The 20,643-nt window shown below is 42.1% G+C and overlaps 1 protein-coding gene across 1 annotated transcript; it reads left to right on the top strand.

The window, feature by feature from the left end:
* The first annotated feature begins 13,278 nt into the window (after positions 1 to 13,278).
* LOC103409069 (CAAX prenyl protease 1 homolog) lies at positions 13,279 to 18,587 on the top strand. Its single transcript, XM_008347916.4, has 14 exons — positions 13,279 to 13,632; positions 14,376 to 14,523; positions 14,613 to 14,697; positions 14,794 to 14,889; positions 15,514 to 15,579; positions 15,774 to 15,872; positions 16,005 to 16,118; positions 16,216 to 16,326; positions 16,438 to 16,500; positions 16,771 to 16,863; positions 17,201 to 17,314; positions 17,576 to 17,647; positions 17,731 to 17,796; positions 18,127 to 18,587. The coding sequence occupies exons 1-14, from the start codon at positions 13,602 to 13,604 to the stop codon at positions 18,241 to 18,243; spliced, it is 1,275 nt and encodes a 424-aa protein (XP_008346138.2). The 5' UTR covers positions 13,279 to 13,601; the 3' UTR covers positions 18,244 to 18,587.
* The last annotated feature ends 2,056 nt before the right edge of the window (positions 18,588 to 20,643 follow it).

Genomic DNA, 20,643 nt, shown 5'->3' with positions numbered 1-20,643 from the left:
TCTGGTGCACTCTTTCCTTCCGGATCTTCGTCTTCAAATCTCCCAACCTAGAAAAACTCATTTCGTCTCGCATTCTTTTAATCCCCTTACAATGGCTTCCTTTATCTCCAAGCTTTCCAAGGATTGCGACCAATGTCAGAAAATTATTGATCAAAGTTCGATCAAAACCATACGGTTCGAAAGTGACATGAGCACCCCTTATCAAATCTTGGGTCATCTATTTAAAGCGGCAGTACCATCAACCATCACTGGGCTTCTCCAGAAGCACTGCTTGTCACCCTTGCTACAAGGGTTTGAATGGCCGAAGTGGGATGTGGCAAGGCCTCAAGGCTCTTGGCCCTTGACCATTACAACCTGGGCAGCCTGGGTCGTACGAATGAAAAAGCTCTTCGGCGAGCAATGGAAAGTCATCGGCATTTACGACGCCATTCACCTCTCGTCCATGGAGGTCAACCTGGATAAGGAGCTCCTCCTAGCGGCCTTATGCTTCTGGTGTTCGGCCACCAACACCATGGTCCTCCCTCTCGGCCCCATTGGCCCAACCATCCTTGATCTCACTGCCATCTTGGGGACTTCCCCGACTGGAATCCCAATTGACGCTGCCCTCTCTAGGTACCCGTCGAACCTTAACTTGAAGGCGCTCTTCGACAAACGGGCCATTGAGACGCTAAGCGGTGAAGGCCAAATACCCTCGAAAGAAGAGGTTCACAAGCTTCACAAGAACTTCTTCAACTATAACACCCTCTATCTCCATTTTGCCGGCCGAGGAGAAGAGGCTATGCGAGAAGGAGAACACGAGGCTTTCCTCTTCTATTGGTACAACAAATTTATCTGTTGTACCAAATCTAATAAGTGTCTGGTCGAGAATATGCCAGTGGTCGAAGCCCTAGCTAGTGGTCACACTCTAGCACTCAACCCGGCCATTCTTGCCCATCTCCTACGCTGCTTGGCCAAAACGACCCTAGATAAGGTCGATCCGTAGAAGAATGGTCCCCTTTGGGTCTTCCAACTCTGGCTGTAGGTTTACTTTGCTCATCTTCGGCCAACGATTGCCAATTTCTCGCCTAAGGAAACGCTCAACCCTCAGCTGGCTTTTCGGCCAATCCCCCCTCACCAAGCCGAAGAAGTGTTCAGATACTTTTTCACTCTTGATGACCTTTCTGATGATGAGTTCTTGATCTGTCGTCGTCGAGAATACCCTTCGTCGATCAGACTTCCTACATCAACGTGGGGTGCGAACGAAGATGCTGACCTTCGTCAATCCTGTGGGTCTTTCGTGCTTGCCCGCGACCTGCCTCTCGGCTGTGAGGGTCGCCGAGCGAGTTGGGAAGTGTATCATCTGAACTTCCTCGCTCGGCAGCTTGGCTACCTTCAAGGTTGCCCACCCCCCCTTCTCTCCTCACGGTCCGTCCTAAGCCGCGGACGCGAACCTGGCTCTTCAGAGAAGGAATGCAACGACGCCAAAAGAGAGTTCCAGGAGTGGTGCCAAAAATTTCATTTTCGCCCGGTCACGCCAGAACCTCTTTGCACTGACACTTTCGGTGATTGGTAGGAAAAGTATACTCAACAGTTTTTGGTGTTCCGGTCGAAACCGTTCTGAACAAAATCTTCGGTGATCGACATAAGAAGGCTCCTGCCCCCCAACCCCAAGGTAACAGTTTATTTCTACCTTTTTCCTTCAATTTTGAACTACTGATCGGCTTTGCTGATTTGCTTTTACTTTTCTAGGCAGTCGCCCATTGAAAAAGGTGGACGTGGTCGCTGCGGCTGCGACCGAGAAAAAATCGGTCGTTTCCAAAAGGGCTAAGACCGCTGTGCAGGCCGTGTTGAGCAAACGGCCTCGTCAAGAGGTCGAGCCGACCATCGAAGCTCCTCGGCCTGCCAAACAGGTCAAAAAGCTGGCGAAGAAAAAGGAACGGGAGATTCACGTTATCTCCAATCAAACTACGGGGGCGATGACTCCCAGTGTTTCCCCTTCTCCCCCCATCACCCAAGCTTTGGTTGAGAAACGGTCAATTCCAGCCGAAGAAACAGTCCAAGTAAGGCCTGTTTCTAAAGTCGGTAAACCAGTTGTTGTTCCACCGGTCGAGGCTGCACCCGTCCTGGAAGAGGGAGTTCTTGTGACCGAGGGAACTTATCCTGAAAATCCAAAACCCTCGACCTTCGTTCTGGAAGAGAGCGACGGGAGCGACGAGGTTCCACTGGCGAGTCGCTTTCGACCCCGCCGTCAACCTCCTCCTGTGTCCGAGGCGGTTGTCCAAGTCAGCCCTTCTACAGCTTACCGTGGCAAACAACCTGCCGGAGAGCCAGAAGTGGCGGTAGAAACGCCCGTTCATCCGCAGGACCAGGACCTCAATATTCCTCTGTATGAAGCCACTTCGGCCTTTGTAAGTACCCCCTACCGCCTTTCCTTGGTTATTTCTCTGCCATAGAACTCTAAACCAGGAAAATACTAAATGTCAAGTGCCTGTACACTCTTTTCATCGAACATTATATGCGCCGAAGGGTGTTATCTATATTTCTTGGCCGCCTCAGTGGCTGTCGAACGTAGATAACCTCTATCGGCCGCGTGAACTGAGAAGCAATCTAAGATATTGGGCTCGGCCATTAAGTTCTTTAGGTTCGAGCAACGATCCTGAAGACATGGCCGAAGTCTCCTCTCGGCAAGTTTAAAAAAAAACAAAACCTTCTTTCTACCTTTTTCGTGATTTCCTTGAGCTTAAACTGATTTTTGTGTGCAGGCTTCATGGGAAGTCAAGTTTAAAGCCCTTTTGTCCAGCACTACTGGAATGGTTGGTCCTTCGGCCACCACAACTGCAGCCGCTGATTCAACTGCTCTAGCTCGGTTGTAAGAGGTCTTATCTCTCTCGACGTCGCAAGTCCTTGAGCGCAAAGGTCTTGATTTGTTGGGTGCATGTCTAAACGACCTCGGAGCTGACGGTCAACTGAGCGCCGAGGCCATTGTTCAGGCATCATCCGCCTTGGAACGAGTTCGAGAAACCTTTAGTGTTTTCGAGAACGCTTTGAGGGCTGAACAAAATATGCAAGCTGCTACGGCTGTCCAAGAAACTCTCTGTCCGAAGATTGATGATTTAAAGGCAAAAATGGAGGCTTTGGCCGACCTCGACCGTCAAATGGCCAAATTGGCAAAATGAAGGTCGGTTATTGCTTTCGAGCTTGCGAAGGACTTCGAGTCGGGTGGCAAAGCTTGTTTAACCGAATATGCGACGAGCACAAAACGGGCCGAGCAGTTGAAAATGGACAAGAAGAACTGGCAGGCCGAGGTCATAATGGGTGAGGTGCAGTGGTTGGAGCTGAGGGCCCTTCTCGGCACTCTTTTTCCTTCTTCACCCTGAATTTATTTAAATATAAACTGATCGACCTACTCAATTTGTGTATTCTCTTATCAATCTTAATGAACTGAATTTCTATTCCTGCATTTCCCATGTGACCGGATAGTACTTCTTTAAAAACTTCCCATTGATGGGCAATTTGTGAACTAAACCAGTCCGGTCTCTAAGATGATATGCGCCTTTGCCGAGAACCTTATGTATGACGAAAGGCCCTTCCCAAGTTGGCGACCATTTGCCGAACCTAGGGTCTTTAATTCCTACGGGCAACACCATTTGCCAAATTAATTCTCCTTCGCCAAATGTTTTCTGTCGGACATTTTGATTGTACGCTCGCTCGACAATTAGTTTTTGTGCCACCAGCAAGTTATAAGCATCGAGTCGTGCTTCTTCTAAGTCTTCTAACTCCTGTCTCATGGACTGATTATATTTGGCGCTGAACAAACTACTTTGTTCAATTATTCGTAACGAATTTATGCTTAGCTCGACTGGTAACATTGCGTCGTGTCCGTAGGTTAGTGCATACGGGGTTATCCCAGTCGCCGATCGGAGCGATGTTCGATATGCCCATAAAGCCTCGTTTAACTTTAAATGCCACATGCCAGGCCTCTCTTTTATTATTTTCTCGAGAATGCCGATCAACACTTTGTTACTTGCCTCGGCCTGCACATTTGCTTGTGGATAATATGGTGTAGACTGTTCAAGCCGAATTTTCAAACTTGCCGTGTATTCTTTAAACCTCTCGATTGTAAAGATTGTGCCATTATCAGTTATAATCGTTTCTGGTACGCCGAATCTGGTCACAATGTGTTCTTCCACAAAGTCGTAAACTTCTTTAGACGTTAGCTCGGCATACGATTTTGCTTCGACCCACTTAGTGAAGTAATCGGTTGCTAACAGTATCCATGCGTGCTTGGCAGCCCCGGAAGATGGTGTGATTTTGCCGATTACGTCCATGACCCATCTTTTAAACGGCCATGGTTTAGTGACCGAATGTAATGACTCGGCCGGGACCCGTTGTATAGGACCATGAATCTGACACTGTATGCACCCTCGTGCGAACTCGATACAATCCTTTAATATTTTTGGCCAAAAATAACCGTGTCGTCGAAGCAATCACCGCATTTTACGTCCGGACTGATAAGCTCCGCAACCCCTTCATGGACTTCTGTGATTGCTTGAGCACTTTCTTAGGGGCCGAGGCATAGCAGTAATAGACCATCATCACCCTTTCGGTATAAATCGTTTTGGTACGTGACATAGTTTGTGGCGTGAACTCTTGTCTTGCGACTGTGTTTGCCATTGGGATTGTCAAGATACTGCATAATGGGCTTTCTCCAATCATCTAGTATTGCCTCGACGGCGCAAACATCTATAAGGTCTTGTCGGTCTAACAACGAAGGTAAGGACATGACTCTGGTGCGTATCACGTTGTCGCGTCGGAGGACTTACTGGTTAACCAGAGCCGGGTATAGCTGTCGTAACATGGGTATTTCTCGGCCTAGCTTGCCCCCCAAAAGTTGTGCACCGGAGGCGATTTGAGCCAATTCGTCTGCGTCGGTATTATGGACCTGAGAAATATGTTCAAATGTAATACCGTCGAAGGATTCGGCCAAATAGTTGGCGGCCATGTGGTAGGGTGCCAGGGTACAACTCATGCATCGAAAAGACCCATTAAGTTGGTTAATCACGAGTTCGGAGTCGTCGAGGATGAGGGCACGGGTTGCCCGCAAGTCATGAAGGATGCCAAGGCCGATAATAAGGGCTTCGTATTCGGCCTGATTATTTGTGCATTCAAAATCCAGCTTAAGCGAAAAATACTAACGATCGTGGTTTGGGCATTGAATGACAATTCCAACGCCAGCCGAGGATGAAGTACTTGAGCCGTCAAAGTACATCGTCCAGTAGTTATCGTGCGTTTCAACCATGCTGATTTCGACGTCGGTGCCCCCAAAACCATAGGGGGAAGGGTGTTAGCGAGGAAATCAGCCAGTGTCTGGCCTTTGACAGCTTTCTGGGGCACGTATTGCAAGCTAAACTCGGACAACGCCATTGTCCACTTCCCAATTCGGCCTTTTACGATTGGTCGGGTGAGCATGTAACGGATGACGTCGGTCTGGCAATGACTTGTGTGACCGATGGGAGCATGTAATGCCGAAGCTTGGAGGCGACGGAAAATACGGCGAGACAGAGTTTCTCGACGGCGGAATAATTGATCTCTGGTTGATTGAGATTTCGACTGAGGTAGAAAATAGCCTGATCTCGTCCGGCATCGTTGTCTTGCGCGAGGAGGCAGCCGATAGACTCTTTGGCCGCTGAGATATATATCTTGAGAGGCTTACCGCGCCAAGGTGGGACAAGGACAGGTGGTGTCGTGAGGGAGACTTTGATTTGCGTAAACGCCGCCTGATGCTCGTCTTTCCACTCAAATTTATCTGAGTCCTTAAGTTTCAAAAGCGTAGAGAATGCTTTCATTTTACCCGTCGAGTTAGCTATAAATCGACGGAGAAAATTTATCTTACCGAGTAAGGACTGTAGTTGTTTCTTCGTTGTCGGGGGTGGAGCATTGATGATTACGCATGCTTTATTTTCATCCACTTCAATCCCACAGTGATGCACGAGGAAGCCGAGAAAATTACCGGCCGACACACCGAAGGCATATTTGGCAGGATTCATTTTGAGGTTGTGTTGACGCATATGGAGGAAAGCCTGTCGGAGATCATCCAGATGTGTCTGCTGGCGTTTAGATTTAATGACAACATCGTCGATGTAGATTTCGACGATGGTTCCAATTAAATCATGAAATATGGTGTTCATTGCTCGTTGGTATGTGACGTCGGCGTTCTTGAGGCCGAATGGCATGACAACCCATTCGTAAATGCCGAGTGCCCTCGGGCAGCGAAAAGCAGTCTTGTGCACATCGGCTTCGGTAATGAAAATTTGGTTGTACCCGGCATGTCCATCCATAAAAGATAAGATCGCATGATTCACCGCGGCATCAATTAACAAATCCGAAATCGGCATTGTATACTCATCTTTGGGAGTTGCCAGATTCAGATTTCTGAAGTCGATGCAAATGCGCAATGCACCACTTTTCTTTAAAACAGGAACGATATTGGCCAACCATTCAACGTATCGAGCTGTCCGAATGAACCCTGCTTTCAAAAGATGAACCAGTTCATCCTTGATACCGAGTGAGAATCGTCGAGGTGGTTGACGGAAAGGTTTACATCCAGGTTTAATACGTAACTCATGCTCGACGAGAGTGCGATCTAAGCTAGGCATTTCATGGTAGCTCCAAGCAAAACAATCTTTGAATTCCTCAAGCAAGGCACGAAGTTCGGCTTTCATAGGTTGGCGAAGTAAAACACTAATAAATAAAGGGCGTGGGTCATCGGCCGCCCCAACATTAATTTCTTCCAAAGGGTCCTTAACTTGGGGCCGATTGTCTTCGAGCTCGGCCGGGGCAGCTTGAATTTTGTCAAGAGATAAGATAGGACCATTATCTCTTTTGGCGAGGAACTCGACGAGGTTAATGCCAGAATTTGGTTGCTTAGATATAATATACCAATAAGCCAGCAGTCGTTCCATAGTATATGAAATCGCGGCCCGACATTGTTCCCGATCGGTGTCAAACATCGAGGTCGGGGATGAAGTTAGCTAAACCGAATCTCGCCGAATCCTGGTGGACAGTTTCGGCGCCAACCTCGATAGCTTTTTTAACATAAATCCGAGTCGGCCGTCCTTCATCATTGAAACCCTATAGGGTGATGTAGCCGACGTGGTCATCATAATACCGTGCTTGGATCATGTTAGCTTCGAAAGGCTGACTATCGGCCGGGTGAACAATGACCGATTTACCGTCCCAAAAAATGAGCACTTGATACAATGATGAAGGAATACAGCTGGTTTAATGAATCCAGTCGCGACCGAGCAGTGCATTATACTCGGTCATGGAGTCGACGATAAAAAAGGCAGTCATGTGATTACGGCCGTCAATGTTTACCGCTAAAGGAAGCACCCCTTTGGTGTGGGATTTGTCTCTGACGAAACTGCTCATTGTGATCCCAGAGGGAATAAGTTCGTCATTGGAGCAACGTAATGCCTTCATGAATTTTACAGGCATGATATTGACAATGGCTCCACAGTCGACAAAAACTTTGGAGACTGGATACCTTTCGATATGGGCCGTTACGTACAATGGCTTCAAATGATGAAGTTTGGCCGATGAGGAGCGAGGAAACAATTCAGCCAAAAATGCCTTGAAATTGTCATTTTTTGTTGTCGACTCGACTTCAGCAATGGTTACAAAATCAATGTGACTGGCTTCATCGGTAACTACGTCGCCATCGAGAAAATTCGGTTGGGCTGTGCTCGACTGAAAATTAGCGGGTAAAACATGGACCATATTGATTTTCATGTTATCCAGGACTGACGGGCCCATCGGGTTACGATCATCTTCTTCAGCCTCTTCTCTTCCCGGGTCACCGACTGCGGCATCCGCTTCTGTCAGAGTTGTACCAAGAGACTCATCTACTCATTCTTCAATAGTTTGTTCCCTTGGTGTCTCTTCGGCAACCTGTTGGTTCTGCGTATGTGCCTCAGGTGGGTTTGAGATCAGAAGTGTGCCTAGGATTGGTGCCAGGATACGAGCTTGCTCTTGGTACATTATACGGGCATCCCTGGTGTCGAGATAGGCATCCAACCGTGTGACTTGTGTTATTTCATCGACCGTAAGGCCGAAAAGGGAAACAACAAAAAAGACTTCGAAATGGTATCGTAAATACTGAAGGTCATCCATTGAGAAAGGAAGGTCGACTGCATTGATATTAGTGTATGGGTCGACTTCAAAACCAAGGACTCGAGCTTCTCGTATGTGCTGGAACCTAGCTTTCAATCCTGGATCTGAAGTCTTCTGAATAATTCGCTCGACATCCGGGCAAGTTAGGACGAGATCGATTGTATCTTGACATGCTTTTGGCAAACCATATAGATCGTTGGCCGAATGTTTTTTATGAAACTCTCGCATATATTCCAAGGCCTCCCCGAGGAATGGTGGATGTAAATTCCGTCGAATTTTAATCAAAGGTGCTTGTATGGTTGGCGGGGTCAGTTTGCTTTCAGCTTCTTGCCTGAAATGCTCGAAGCGTGCCTTCATCTCCCCGGGCCGCAGAAGAAGTTTGATCCATTTATCAGCCTCCTCAAACGTGGTTTCGACATCTCGATTGACCAACCGTTTCCTTGGAACCAGCTCTGTCATAATCGTTGGAGATGGTCGTTCATCATTATTGGTAACTGTTTCCTTCGGCCGCCATTTAGGGATCGAAGTTTCTTGGGCTGCCCGTCGGCGGGCCATGCAATCTATTCTTTGGTGCCGACGTTTCTGGGATTTGGACAGTGCAATGTAAACACATTTCGAAAAGTGATATGTATACCAACGCTGGTCTCGAGGTTCGAGAAGTTTGAAAGTTTTTTGGCTCTGCGATGATTCCGAGCTGCTAGAATTACGTATGTAATAATCTTCGTCATAAAACGGAGTATCAAAATTGAGGCGCCGTCTGACTGAAGGTGTCTCTTCCACCCGTACTTTAGGACCGAACCTATCAAAAACCCCTTGATGTTGGCCTGCGTTGAGCACATTTTGCTGTGTTGCGGCTGTAAGTTGTTCCATTATAGGCGAAGAAGACTTTTCCTTTGGCTCGGTGTTGACATTTGCTTTACATTTGCTGCATAAAACTGCCGACCCACTGTCTTTATCAGTGCTGGAATCTATCATGGGCTTGACAATAGCAGGTCCCGTTAGAGCTGTAGGTGGTTTGTTTGAATGAAAATCAGCATTGAAACGTGGTCGAGAATTCTGATTCAGAGAACGTTGCGGTGTAACGACCTCTGCTTTCCTTTTTCCTTTGTCCCTAGGTAGGCGAGCATTTACCATATTTATTGTTACCGTGGGGAATAGGTCGGTATCAACACTCATCTTCTTCTCTGGAAATCTGAGTTTGCCGTTATCAATCCAGCTTTGGATGTTGTCTCGAAACATGACGTAATTATTTGTCGTATGTTTGCTTGAATTATGGTATTTGCAATATATCTTTCCTTTAAGCTCGTCGGCCTTGGGAATGGTATGCCCAGGCCGAAGTTTGATGATCTTCGCTGATAGCAATTGATCAAAAATTGCATCGACCTTTGTAATATCAAAAGTATAGACTTTTGACGTTTTCATTGTTTCTTCAGGGGCCGAGCAGGTTTTGACTTCCTTAGAGTCAATTTGAGTCAGTGCCTTGCAAACGTATGGCTTATCTATGACTATCTCGGCTGCGTCCACGCTAACACATTCACCTTCGGCCGATGCATAACTGACAGTGGGATTTTTGTAGATCGTCCATCTGGACGGAGCTTTTGAGATCTTCTCTTCACAGAGCAAATAATCATATTGCTCGACATGCTGGGCTAGTTCATACATATCCCGAAAGTTTGCCCCCAAGAATTTCTTTATGTATTCTACGTCAAGACCATTCATAGCAAGTCTGACGAATTCGACTTCAGGGAGAGGTACTCGGCACCAATTCCTGGCTGATTTAAATCTGGTAAGATAATCCATTGGTGACTCGTTGGATGCTTGAGCCATCCTTGCTAACGAGGATACTGACACTTTCATCCCTGGCCGATAAAACTGCTCATGAAATTTCTCGACCAACTCCTCCCAGCTCTGGACATAATTCGGTGGGAGGTTGATATACCAAGCAAATGCTGAATCGATCAGCGAAAAGTTGAACAGTCGCAGCTTGTGAAAGTCGCTATTGACATCTCCGCATTGCGCGGTGAAACGAGCCACATGTTCCAACGAGGATAAGGATGATTCTCCGGTGAAAAGGCTAAAATCCTGGATTTTGAAACCTCTAGGGTATTCGAACTGTTCCACATAAGCCAAATACGGATGTATAAATTTAGGGAACTTCGACCCTTTCTTCATGGCCGAATCGATCATTCGTTGGACCTTAGTCATATCGACGAGTGTTGCCTCCACTCTCTGGTCGAATCCGTCTGACCTACTATTTGATCCTCCTCATTTTTCCAAGTAATTGGTTTGAGCCGAACAGGGGTTGACTCGGCCGGTGCAATTGGTAATAGATTATTTTTTTTGTGGCAAATGCTGGGCAAGATCGAAAGACCTACCGTCACTGACCTTACTAACCAGTATTTCGAGTAATCTGGTTTGTGCCTCATTGGTATTGCGTATCACGTCATGAAGTTTATTGATTCCTCGACTAAACGTCTGTTCAACCATCCGAGATTGCTCGTCAAGTCGTTTTCGAAGAAACGATCTTATTGGTGGATCAGTTCCCTCGCCACCATCCTCATCACAATCCTCCATTATCCCTTCATTGAGAACGCAGATGTTCCTGTTAGGGACTTCAAGACTGTGAAATTGACCGCCGAGATTAACTTCCCTTTCTCGACGAGTCGCGCTTGTGGACTCAGGTGTCACGGCGCTAATGGGATTCTGCGTCTACGGCACACTTTGTCCTATGTTCTGAATTGGTAAATCGGCTGTTGACTTTCCCATAGCTGTTTTTTTTTTACCGATCGCGTTTCAATTGGCATGAACTTCGTAGTTTAGCACTGGGTCCCACTAGGCGTGCCAAAATGTTGACCCTAAAAACTACCAAGCCTATGTGGCGCGCAGGCCAAGTAATCTAAGTTAACTACGTCATTCGATGAATGCGGGGCGTGCCAACTCGTCGGCCGAGCTCGGCCGATGAGTAAATTTGTAGATGTTGCATTGGGTGCACGGCTGACTTCTGCGTCTTGCGATTGCGATCGAGGAAGGAACACGTCTAGGCCTCTTGGGTTCTCGAACCTGAAGACAAGGCTACTATTCTTACGAAGTTCATGAATCGTCGTCGTCTGATTCGGTCACAGTGATGTTATTCGTCAGAGTAAACTCACGCCGAATCGACACCAAAATGTAGAGGCACAAATACTCAAAGCGAATATAAGTCTTAATAGTGAACGTGGTTCGATCGTCTGAATGCCGAACTCTAAATCCCACTTGAGAATATCCAATCATAAAATAACTCGGCGTGCAATGCGCTGAGCTCAGTAAACTGTAACACCTCACTTCGCCGAGAAGGCTAATGAGATGACCTCAATAAATAAGGATTCGGAAATCCTTCTCGACCGAGACTTGGATAGGTAACCAATCGTCCTTGCTGCAGTGCTGTTGATGCCAACGGAAGATGCTGCGAGACTGGCTGATTCTACGGCGACAGAGCTATCTATGCCGACTTAAGATATCACCGGTTGCTTTCACAGTGCTGTTGATGCCAACGGAAGATGTGTCAACGAAAAGAGAAAATAAAAATATCAAAGTTGTTGAGAGAGTTTGCGCATGCAGTTGTGTGTTGAATTGGAGGAGCATTGAATGATGTACAGCCTCCCCTATTTATAGCACCGGATACCTTCAAGGTCGAGTTAAAACCTTACACGGATTAGGACTTCTTCTCCTGATCAAACACCAACTCGACCAGTCCTATTTTCACTATAATTGTGAACCTAGTCCTTTATTGAGCCGGATTCACTTCCGGGTTATTAATCTTGCCGAGACTCCTCATTGCACCAGGATTCGACTCGTCTTGCAGCATGACTTAACCGACCCAGGTTTGGAAGCCCACGACCTAACCGATCCAGAACTAAACGATCTCTGATAACCCTGTCGTAAGGCCTTCTGGGCCGAGAATAATTCTATACTCGACCCAAACTGATATTTTGGGCCCAAACAAGATGACATAACATTGTATTATCAGATTGAAATACCATATAGTGGTGAATTCATTTTACTTAAGTTGTTTTCTGACAGTGGTCTTGAATCATGAATCATGATTATGTGTTTGTTTTATTAGTTAAAGTCCCAAAAATGTCCGTGAATTTGATACCACTCCATTAGGGCATGCATGAACTTTACAAAAAGAAGTGTAAACATGATTACAATATGTTATGTTTTCTTTGTATATACAGGGAAAAGTCCTTGATGGAAGACTTTGCTTCTTATATTTCCCTTTCTTGGAACAGTATTTTGCTCACATCCCTAAGCTTACATGTGGGTTTCAATTTTGTCACCTCAAAATAAAAATTAAGGTTGTGTTTGAATGAGATATTTTGACAATGTGATGGGATTTGGGGGAAGAGGATTGCTAAGTTATGGAATTTGTCTTCTCGTTTCAATATGGCTAATAATGTTTTTAATGGGATTCAAAAATGAGAATAATACCAAAAAATTTATACGACGATATATTTACATTAAAGATGAAAGATATCTAGTTTAACTATTCGCTAAAAAAACTACTTTTAACTATTGACTTGTGACTTTAGGTATGAAAATTAGGTCAGTGTTCCAAATTTTCCGTCACGTAGTTTGTCTTCAACTTTAGTAACGGGTATCAAGTTATTGAGGCTGAGCTTAGACACAAAGGGGGCGTTTGTTTGCCTTCACTAAGTGGGACTGGACTGGACTAGCTGTTAGTCTAATACTGTGTTTGTTCCATGCTGGGACTAACATTAATGAGACTAAAAGGGACTAGCATGGACAAAACCCTTCACTAAGAGGTCTTAGCGAGACCCCCCAATAACCATGGGATTAGCTAAGACTATCCTCTCTCGTCCTCGTCATGCTCAACAACCACTCCCAATAGACTCCTCGTCATCTCCGGTCACCTAAATCATAATAAAATATTAATAATTTATATATTAAATAATATAATATTAGAATTTGTTATTATTTAGCTTCTTAGTCCAACACTGCACCAAACACTTCACTAAGTTAGTCCAGCTTAGTCTAGTCTAAGCCAGTTCAGCTTAGTCCTTGAAGCTAGTCCAGTCCGAGATAGTCCGGCGCAACAAACGCCTCCCATGTATGATCCTTGGCACTGGGCTTCTAGAGCCGAGTCCACATGTGTAGTTCTCACATTCGTGCCATTTCCTGGGTGCTGGATTCCAAGTTTGGTCCCAACTCCTTGGTTGTTACGATCATTTTCAATTAGTGTAAATAATATTGATTGTTAAAAAAAACAAAAAAATTCTCAAATTCGATCTCATACATCGAGTTCTTGGTCAATCCCTAGGGCTGAGTAAGAAGTCCTAAAACCGGGTGTCTAGACCTGAATCCGGTCCGTCTCCTATTCTATATATTCGCACCACACACGGTTCAATTCGTCAAAACCTCTCTTTCTCTCTGCACCTTGCTAATCAGCCATGGCGTTCCCGTTCTTGGAAGCTGTTATCGGTACTTTTCCATTTCCTTCTCTCCCTCCATCTTTTTCGAATTCTCTCGTTTGTTTTTCTCCTATAATTTTTCTTTATTAATTTTCTGAGCTGCTCGCTTCGATCGAGAGCCACCATCTTCTTCGTCGTCTTTGCCTATTATTCTGATAACTGTGTTGAATTAATTTTAGGTTTGAAAGAGTTCATGTAATTTTTGTTTCTTCTGGGACTGGGAACTCATTTAGTTTAGTCTTGTGCATCGTGTTTAATCTAAAAGTTTAATCTTTTTGTTTCAGTTTTGATTTTAATTAAATGTTAGGGCTTTTTTGAAGTTGAAGTTTGTATCTTTGTTCTCTAATGGCGATTATTGTGATGAGCTCGGACTGGGCTTTCTTTGTGGGTGTTTGGATTTATTGATTTTCATGTTTTCAGATAGAAGAAATTTTGTTTGGTTTCTAGGAAAATGTGGATACTTTTGTTCGGTTTGAAGTTATAACTGTTGGGTTTTATCGAATTCTGGATGGGCAACCTGAATTGGTTACCCCTTTCTTTCCGTAAAGTATGAACCTTTATGCTTAATAGAACCGACTTTTAGTACTATTTTGCTACTGAAATTGCATAGTTTCTGGACTGGAGATGCAATTATGCTTTAAAGACTCAGTTTTTACTGGTATCTGAAATGGTTCAGTTCAAATCTGTCAAATGATAGAGCTGGTTAGAAAAATGCTTATAACTGTTTCTCTTCTTTTCTAATATATATTACAGGTTTTATGATATCATTGTACTTTTTCGAGACTTATTTGGATTTGCGGCAACATGCTGCTCACAAACTTCCAACCCTTCCTAAAACTTTGGAAGGAGTAATCAGCCAAGAAAAGTTTGAGAAGTCACGAGCCTATAGTCTTGATAAAAGGTATATCTTAATTTCCATTCTCATTTAATTTTGTTAGGTGTGCACATTCACGGTTGTGTTGCTCAAATGTATCTTTCTTTGACTTTCAGCCGCTTCCATTTTGTTCATGAGTTTGTGACAATACTGATGGACTCAGCAATTTTGTTCTTTCGAGTGTTGCCTTGGTTTTGGAAGGTTAGTAATTGGGAGCAGCAGATTTCGTGGCTTTAGCTGTTCTCACTGCTGCAAATCATATTTATTATATTAACTTCATGTTTTCAATAATTGCAGAGATCAGCAGATTTCGTGGCTTTAGCTGGTCTCAATGCTGAAAATGAAATCTGGCATACACTTGCATTTTTGGGTGGTGTTATGATTTGGTCACAGGTGCGAACATGATATCCCTCTCTCATTATGTAAGATAGTATTGTATTTATTTTCTTTGTCTGCATTGCGGATGTGAAAAATTTAATGAAGTGTTGTTAGCCACATCTTCAAGTGTTGTATTTATTTTCTTTGTCTGCATTGCGGATGTAAATAAATCTAGTGTTTTCATATCCTGATATTTTTTTTAGGGGGGGTGGGGGTGGGGGTGGGGGAGTGTGTGTGTGGGTGGGAGTGGGGTGGGGTGAGGAGAACCTATTCATAAGGCTCTTGCTAATGAGTTTGGGAGAGCAAGATGTACGAAATCTGACTAGCACTATTGTGCTGACTGCTGAGGCTCACGCTTAATGGTGTATTTCATGAGTGTGATGGTTTGTACAAGTTTTTGAACTTATTTCAGCTGATTGCCTAGCATAGAAGGTTTTTAATCTTCGTATGATGGATGTGATTTTCATGATATAAGGTTGGCAACATTGTTCCTAAGAAACAAATCATATAGGCTTTAACATCATGTCTGGGAAATCTGAGATATATGAGTTATCCCATTAGTATTTTCACTGCACTGATTTTGTAGATTATATTAACTTTGGGGAATGAAGTTAATGATAATTTGTTTCTTTTGAGCAGATCACTGATTTACCTTTTTCTCTATACTCCACATTTGTGGTTGAAGCTCGTCATGGTTTTAATAAGGTTTGCATTTGTACTCAGACTTTCTTATTATGTTGCATCTCTTATAAGTTTCTAGTTCACTCATTCTCTATTAAGCAAACTATTATTACAACTGCTGCTGCTACCATCACTATCACTATTATTAAACTTTTCAAATTTTTCTATTATTATGTTCTTCGTCTTATTGATTTATAATGTTGTTATCTGTTTTACAGCAAACAATATGGTTATTCTTCAGAGACATGATTAAAGGAATTTGCCTCACTGTTATTCTCGGCCCACCTATTGTGTCTGCAATAATTGTAATTGTACAGGTAAGACCATAATTATATTACCAAGCACCTTTTTTTGCAGTTTTTTGTTGATTTGCAGTAACTTGAATGGGTCATTAGTTCTTAGATCCTAAGGATTTTGGTGGTATTTCATGTTCACTTGTGTAATTGCAGAAAGGAGGTGATTACCTGGCCATCTATCTTTGGGCATTCATGTTTGTTCTCTCTCTTGTGATGATGACACTCTACCCTGTTCTAATAGCCCCTCTCTTTAACAAGTTCACCCCTGTGAGTGTTGTAAATATTTGTCATTAACTGAAATCCATTTATTCTGCTTTTATATTCGGTTTCGTCATATTGTTTTCTTTGTTATGTGCGACAATAGCTTCCAGAGGGTGAGCTCAGGCAGAAAATTGAGAAACTTGCTTCTTCTCTCAAGTTTCCATTGAAGAAGTTGTTTGTCGTTGATGGATCTACAAGGTCAAGTCACAGCAATGTGAGGATTTAACCCTTCTACGTTTATCCTTGTATCTTATTTTTTTACTATATTTAGTCCTGAATTTTGTTCATATTTTTGGACTTACTCATCTTACCACTCACGATACAGGCCTATATGTATGGATTTTTTAAGAACAAGAGAATCGTCCTCTATGATACATTAATTCAACAGGTGAGGAGGCATCACTTTTGGAAATGTGTGATTTGTCATCCAATAAGTATTGTTTTCCTTTTATCTTCAAGTTTCTTTAATTTTAATGGGAGGAAAAGGATAATTATTTCCCGATTGTGGTGAAAGGGATGTATATATGTCACTTTAAAATCATCTTGAATGCCTTCCTCCACTATTCTCTTATCCTTTTTATGGGTTGAAAAGGATAATTATTTTCAGATTGTGTTGTTCCGTTCACAAAAGTCTTATGAGATAATTGATGGTTTGCAGTGCAAAAATGATGAGGAGATTGTAGCTGTTATAGCTCATGAGTTAGGCCATTGGAAGCTCAACCACACACTGTATTCATTTATTGCTGTGCAGGTATGCTGTAATTTTTTTTTGTACATCTGGATCACTGTTTTATCTGTTCTGTTATAATTTGGAATGCTCAACTCTAATAACCATAATCTATCCCAGGCATCGATCATGATAAGATACCCTATGTGAATAATAATAACTTACTAGGACAAGGGACATATGTCCTCTTAGACTATTGATTTATATAAAATTTGAATGCTTTGTTGTCGTACTTGTGAAATGTACAGTATTCAAATATCTGATTAGATGGTTTAGAAATTAGTGATGTTTCAGGTTGACATAAGTAAGTTCCTTTATATGATGTTGTCTGGTTGCTTCATTTTTTTCTACTTTGGCGCAGATCCTTACATTTTTACAGTTTGGAGGATATACTCTAGTGAGAAACTCAAGCAGTCTGTTTCAAAGTTTTGGGTTTGATACTCAGCCAGTAATCATTGGACTCATCATATTTCAGGTATTGATAGCTTTTGGCTACTCCCGATTTCCTTGTATTCTTCAATTGTAGTGACCTTTTGGTTTCTGAGTACTTGATATTGTAGAAATTCATATAGACCACATGTGCATGTAGTCCATATGTCACTTGTTTGTGAACATTTGCAAACTGTAGATCATTATGATGAAACGGTTTACTTGGGAGAAACTGCTGTATGAGGAAAGGATATGCTGTATCCATATGTCTGTGTTATTTATTTAAACCTCACTTTGTTGTTTGTAGCACACCATAATACCTATCCAGCACATAGTAAGCTTTGCTCTTAACCTTGTGAGCCGATCATTTGAATTTCAGGTACTTGATCAGTTGCCTCTTCATTTCTTTCCTTTTTCTCTTTACGGCCGGATCTTACTTTTATCATTTTCGATTTACTGTAGGCTGATGCTTTTGCTAAGAAGCTTGGTTATTCGTCTGCACTTCGAGCTGGTCTTGTTAAACTACAGGTGATTTATCTAAATGCTTCCCTTCATTTAGACGCTAATATCTGTTCTTTGTTGGTTACAAACTTAAAATCATGGAACGTTACAAACGTATCCTGGAACTAAAGAATCCTTTTGGCATTTTTGGTCTCTTTTTTCCTCGTTTAGTTCTTGCCATTAAATTCCGACTTCTGGTGATATAAGTTCAATAGTGCAGAAAGATGAATGCCCCACATATAGCTTTTGTCATGTCCTCTGTCATCTACGTTGCTTGTGGATTAGTTGTTTCCGTTTATGCTCTTACCTTGTTGCTGAAATGTTTGCATTACTGAGTGGAGTTTAATGGTTTTATAGGAGGAGAATTTGTCGGCTATGAACACTGATCCTTGGTACTCTGCATATCACTATTCTCATCCTCCACTTGTCGAAAGGCTGGCTGCGATTGATAAACCAGACAAGAAAGCAGACTGATGCGACCCGTGGATGATCACCACGAATATGGTTAATCAATCTCAGTTGACAAAGAGCATTAGGGTCGCGGTCGTCAATGGCATATTTGTTACTTTGTCACGTTTAACTCGATGGTTATTCCCATATTTGTAGTTCAAGTACTCTGCCTAGGACAAGGTGGTGGGGGGGGGGGGGGGTACGGGTGAAGAATGAAATATAGAAGTGAACAGAAAACAACTTTGGTTTACGTGTATAATGTTCGCATGACCTAACAGTTGGAACAGCTCTTATAGCAGTTGCGCTCCGCCCTGTTGTATCTTGATATTTCGTTTTCCTTGAAATTTTACGATAGCATCTGTTAATTCTGTTTCCAAGTCTGAATTTTTCCCAGGCATTGTTGAATCCCTTTCTCTGATGCTTTTGTGTATTTCATGTCCAACTTGTGCTTCAAATGCTGAAATCGTTTGGAGAAATGATTCATATGTTAAGAGTTTTGCAGATTACACGAGGGTGGCAGAGAAGCATGCAAATTATTATGCATCTGATTTGCCGGTTGGTTGTGTTATTGTTTATTGCTGGTACAAGAAAACAACTTTCGAGTTAAACGTTGAAAGATAGGATGTCCGTTAGTTAAGAAAAGTATTATACATACACACTCGGTGCGTGTTGAATCCTCACTGATTTTCCTTTCTCTTAACAAGTAATTATTTAATCTACTAACGTTATTATTCTACTAAAAAACAAGTTATGATATGCTTGTTGTGGGACTTACTTGTTTGTAACAAATGAGAAATTGTCACAAAATTTGGCATCCAAATGTTGGGTACCCAATATTAGTGTAACCTAAATATGTCATTTCATTTTGGTTAATGAAAATCATGGTCTATTTTGATAAGTGCTTTAGAAAGCACTTGTAAAGTGAATGTGTAAAGACGCGGTTGAAAATGCTTTTAAAACAGTTAAATTGCTTTCGAAGCTCAAGCACTCTATACATAAGCATTCACGGAAGTCTCTTTCCTCTTGCTTTTTACATCGAACCTTAAATATGTGTGAACTTTCCAATCACCAAAGTAATTTTGATGTTTAATGATGAAACTGATGTTTGACAACACTAATAAGTAAACCAAACCCAAATCATACTCCTCATTGATTGATTTTATTTATCACAAAGAAGATGATGATCACATCTAAACTTAACAAGAAAGAAAGAAGAAAAAAGAAACTTTGGGACAATTATTCATCATGCCCAATAATTCACCTTCAACCATTTGCCAAACCTGAAGGAAACCCAACTGTCACAACACACCAAAATAACACAGAAAATATTAAAAATTAAATAAAGCATAAATAAATAATTCTTTTTGAAATCCCATTATTATTTGCCTTTATGGTTGTCCACACAATTCCAATAGGGATTTCCACTATTTAGTTTTAGTGGTGTTTGTTTAGTTTTTTTATTTCACAGCTTTTTGTCACTCTGTGTCATATCAATCAGAATATAATAATGTGAGATTCTCTTGTACGATTCGCATGATTTGAAAATACTTTTATAATTACTAAAAACATTTTGGTTGAAGATAATTTTAGATTTCTAAAGCATTTTAAGTATTTTGGAAAAAAGTACTACATATGTATTTTTTGTAGGAAGCATTTAAAGTGTTTTATAGGATTCATTTGAAATTTTACTAAGAATTGGTTTAAAAAACTTTTCATCAAAAAAGTTTTCTATTATTTTAAAAACATTTCCAAACAAGTCATCTATCACTCATAGTTTTTTTTTTTTTTGTCAAATTCGGAGTTATTCATCTTCACAATATTTTGATTAGAAACCTATTATTTTATAACAACTAATTCTAATAAATTATAAAAATGGAGTATTATAGCCAACATGATCATATGCGGATACTTTTGGTGAGGATTATGAGGATCTATAAATTGTGTTCAGTTTTCATACATCGTGCAATCAGTTTTTATTATATATTGTTTATCTTTAATTTTAAATAAAAATATTTAAAATAATTTCTGACCGCAAGATATAAGATAAATGAACACAATTCATATTTTCCCGGGATTCTCACCAAAAGAATCCGGAGAGGATCCAAATTCGTATTATAGCTTCCTTTCTTTTGGGGTCAAATAGTATTATTGTATGTTTCCATGGCTTCTCCATTACAAATACGAGGAACATAAGAAAACACTACAACCTTCCATTTTGTGGTTGTATAACTTGTGTTTGTACCATATTTGACCAATCCTGAAACTACTGAGCACTGGTTAACGTTATACCGTCAAGGACCTAGAAGAGTTTCTCTCCAACCAGGAGGCCAATCACAGTGCGACACGTGTCGACATCAGAAACCAATCACAGCGCGACACGTGTCAACATCTGAAGCCAATCACAACACGACACGTGTTAATGTC

The sequence above is a fragment of the Malus domestica genome, chromosome 01, assembly GCF_042453785.1.
Source record: "Malus domestica chromosome 01, GDT2T_hap1".
Classification (NCBI taxonomy): domain Eukaryota; kingdom Viridiplantae; phylum Streptophyta; class Magnoliopsida; order Rosales; family Rosaceae; genus Malus; species Malus domestica.
Note: the sequence above shows the minus strand (reverse complement) of the source record. Positions and strands in the feature narration are given on the sequence as shown.

What these genes read in the sequence shown, in the direction of transcription:
- LOC103409069 (XM_008347916.4), top strand. Translation starts at nt 13,602, where the DNA reads ATGGCGTTCCCGTTCTTGGAAGCTGTTATCG. An exon ending in TCTTTAACAAGTTCACCCCT is followed by an intron (nt 16,119 to 16,215) that starts GTGAGTGTTGTA and finishes GTGCGACAATAG; the next exon opens with CTTCCAGAGGGTGAGCTCAG. An exon ending in GCCGATCATTTGAATTTCAG is followed by an intron (nt 17,648 to 17,730) that starts GTACTTGATCAG and finishes GATTTACTGTAG; the next exon opens with GCTGATGCTTTTGCTAAGAA.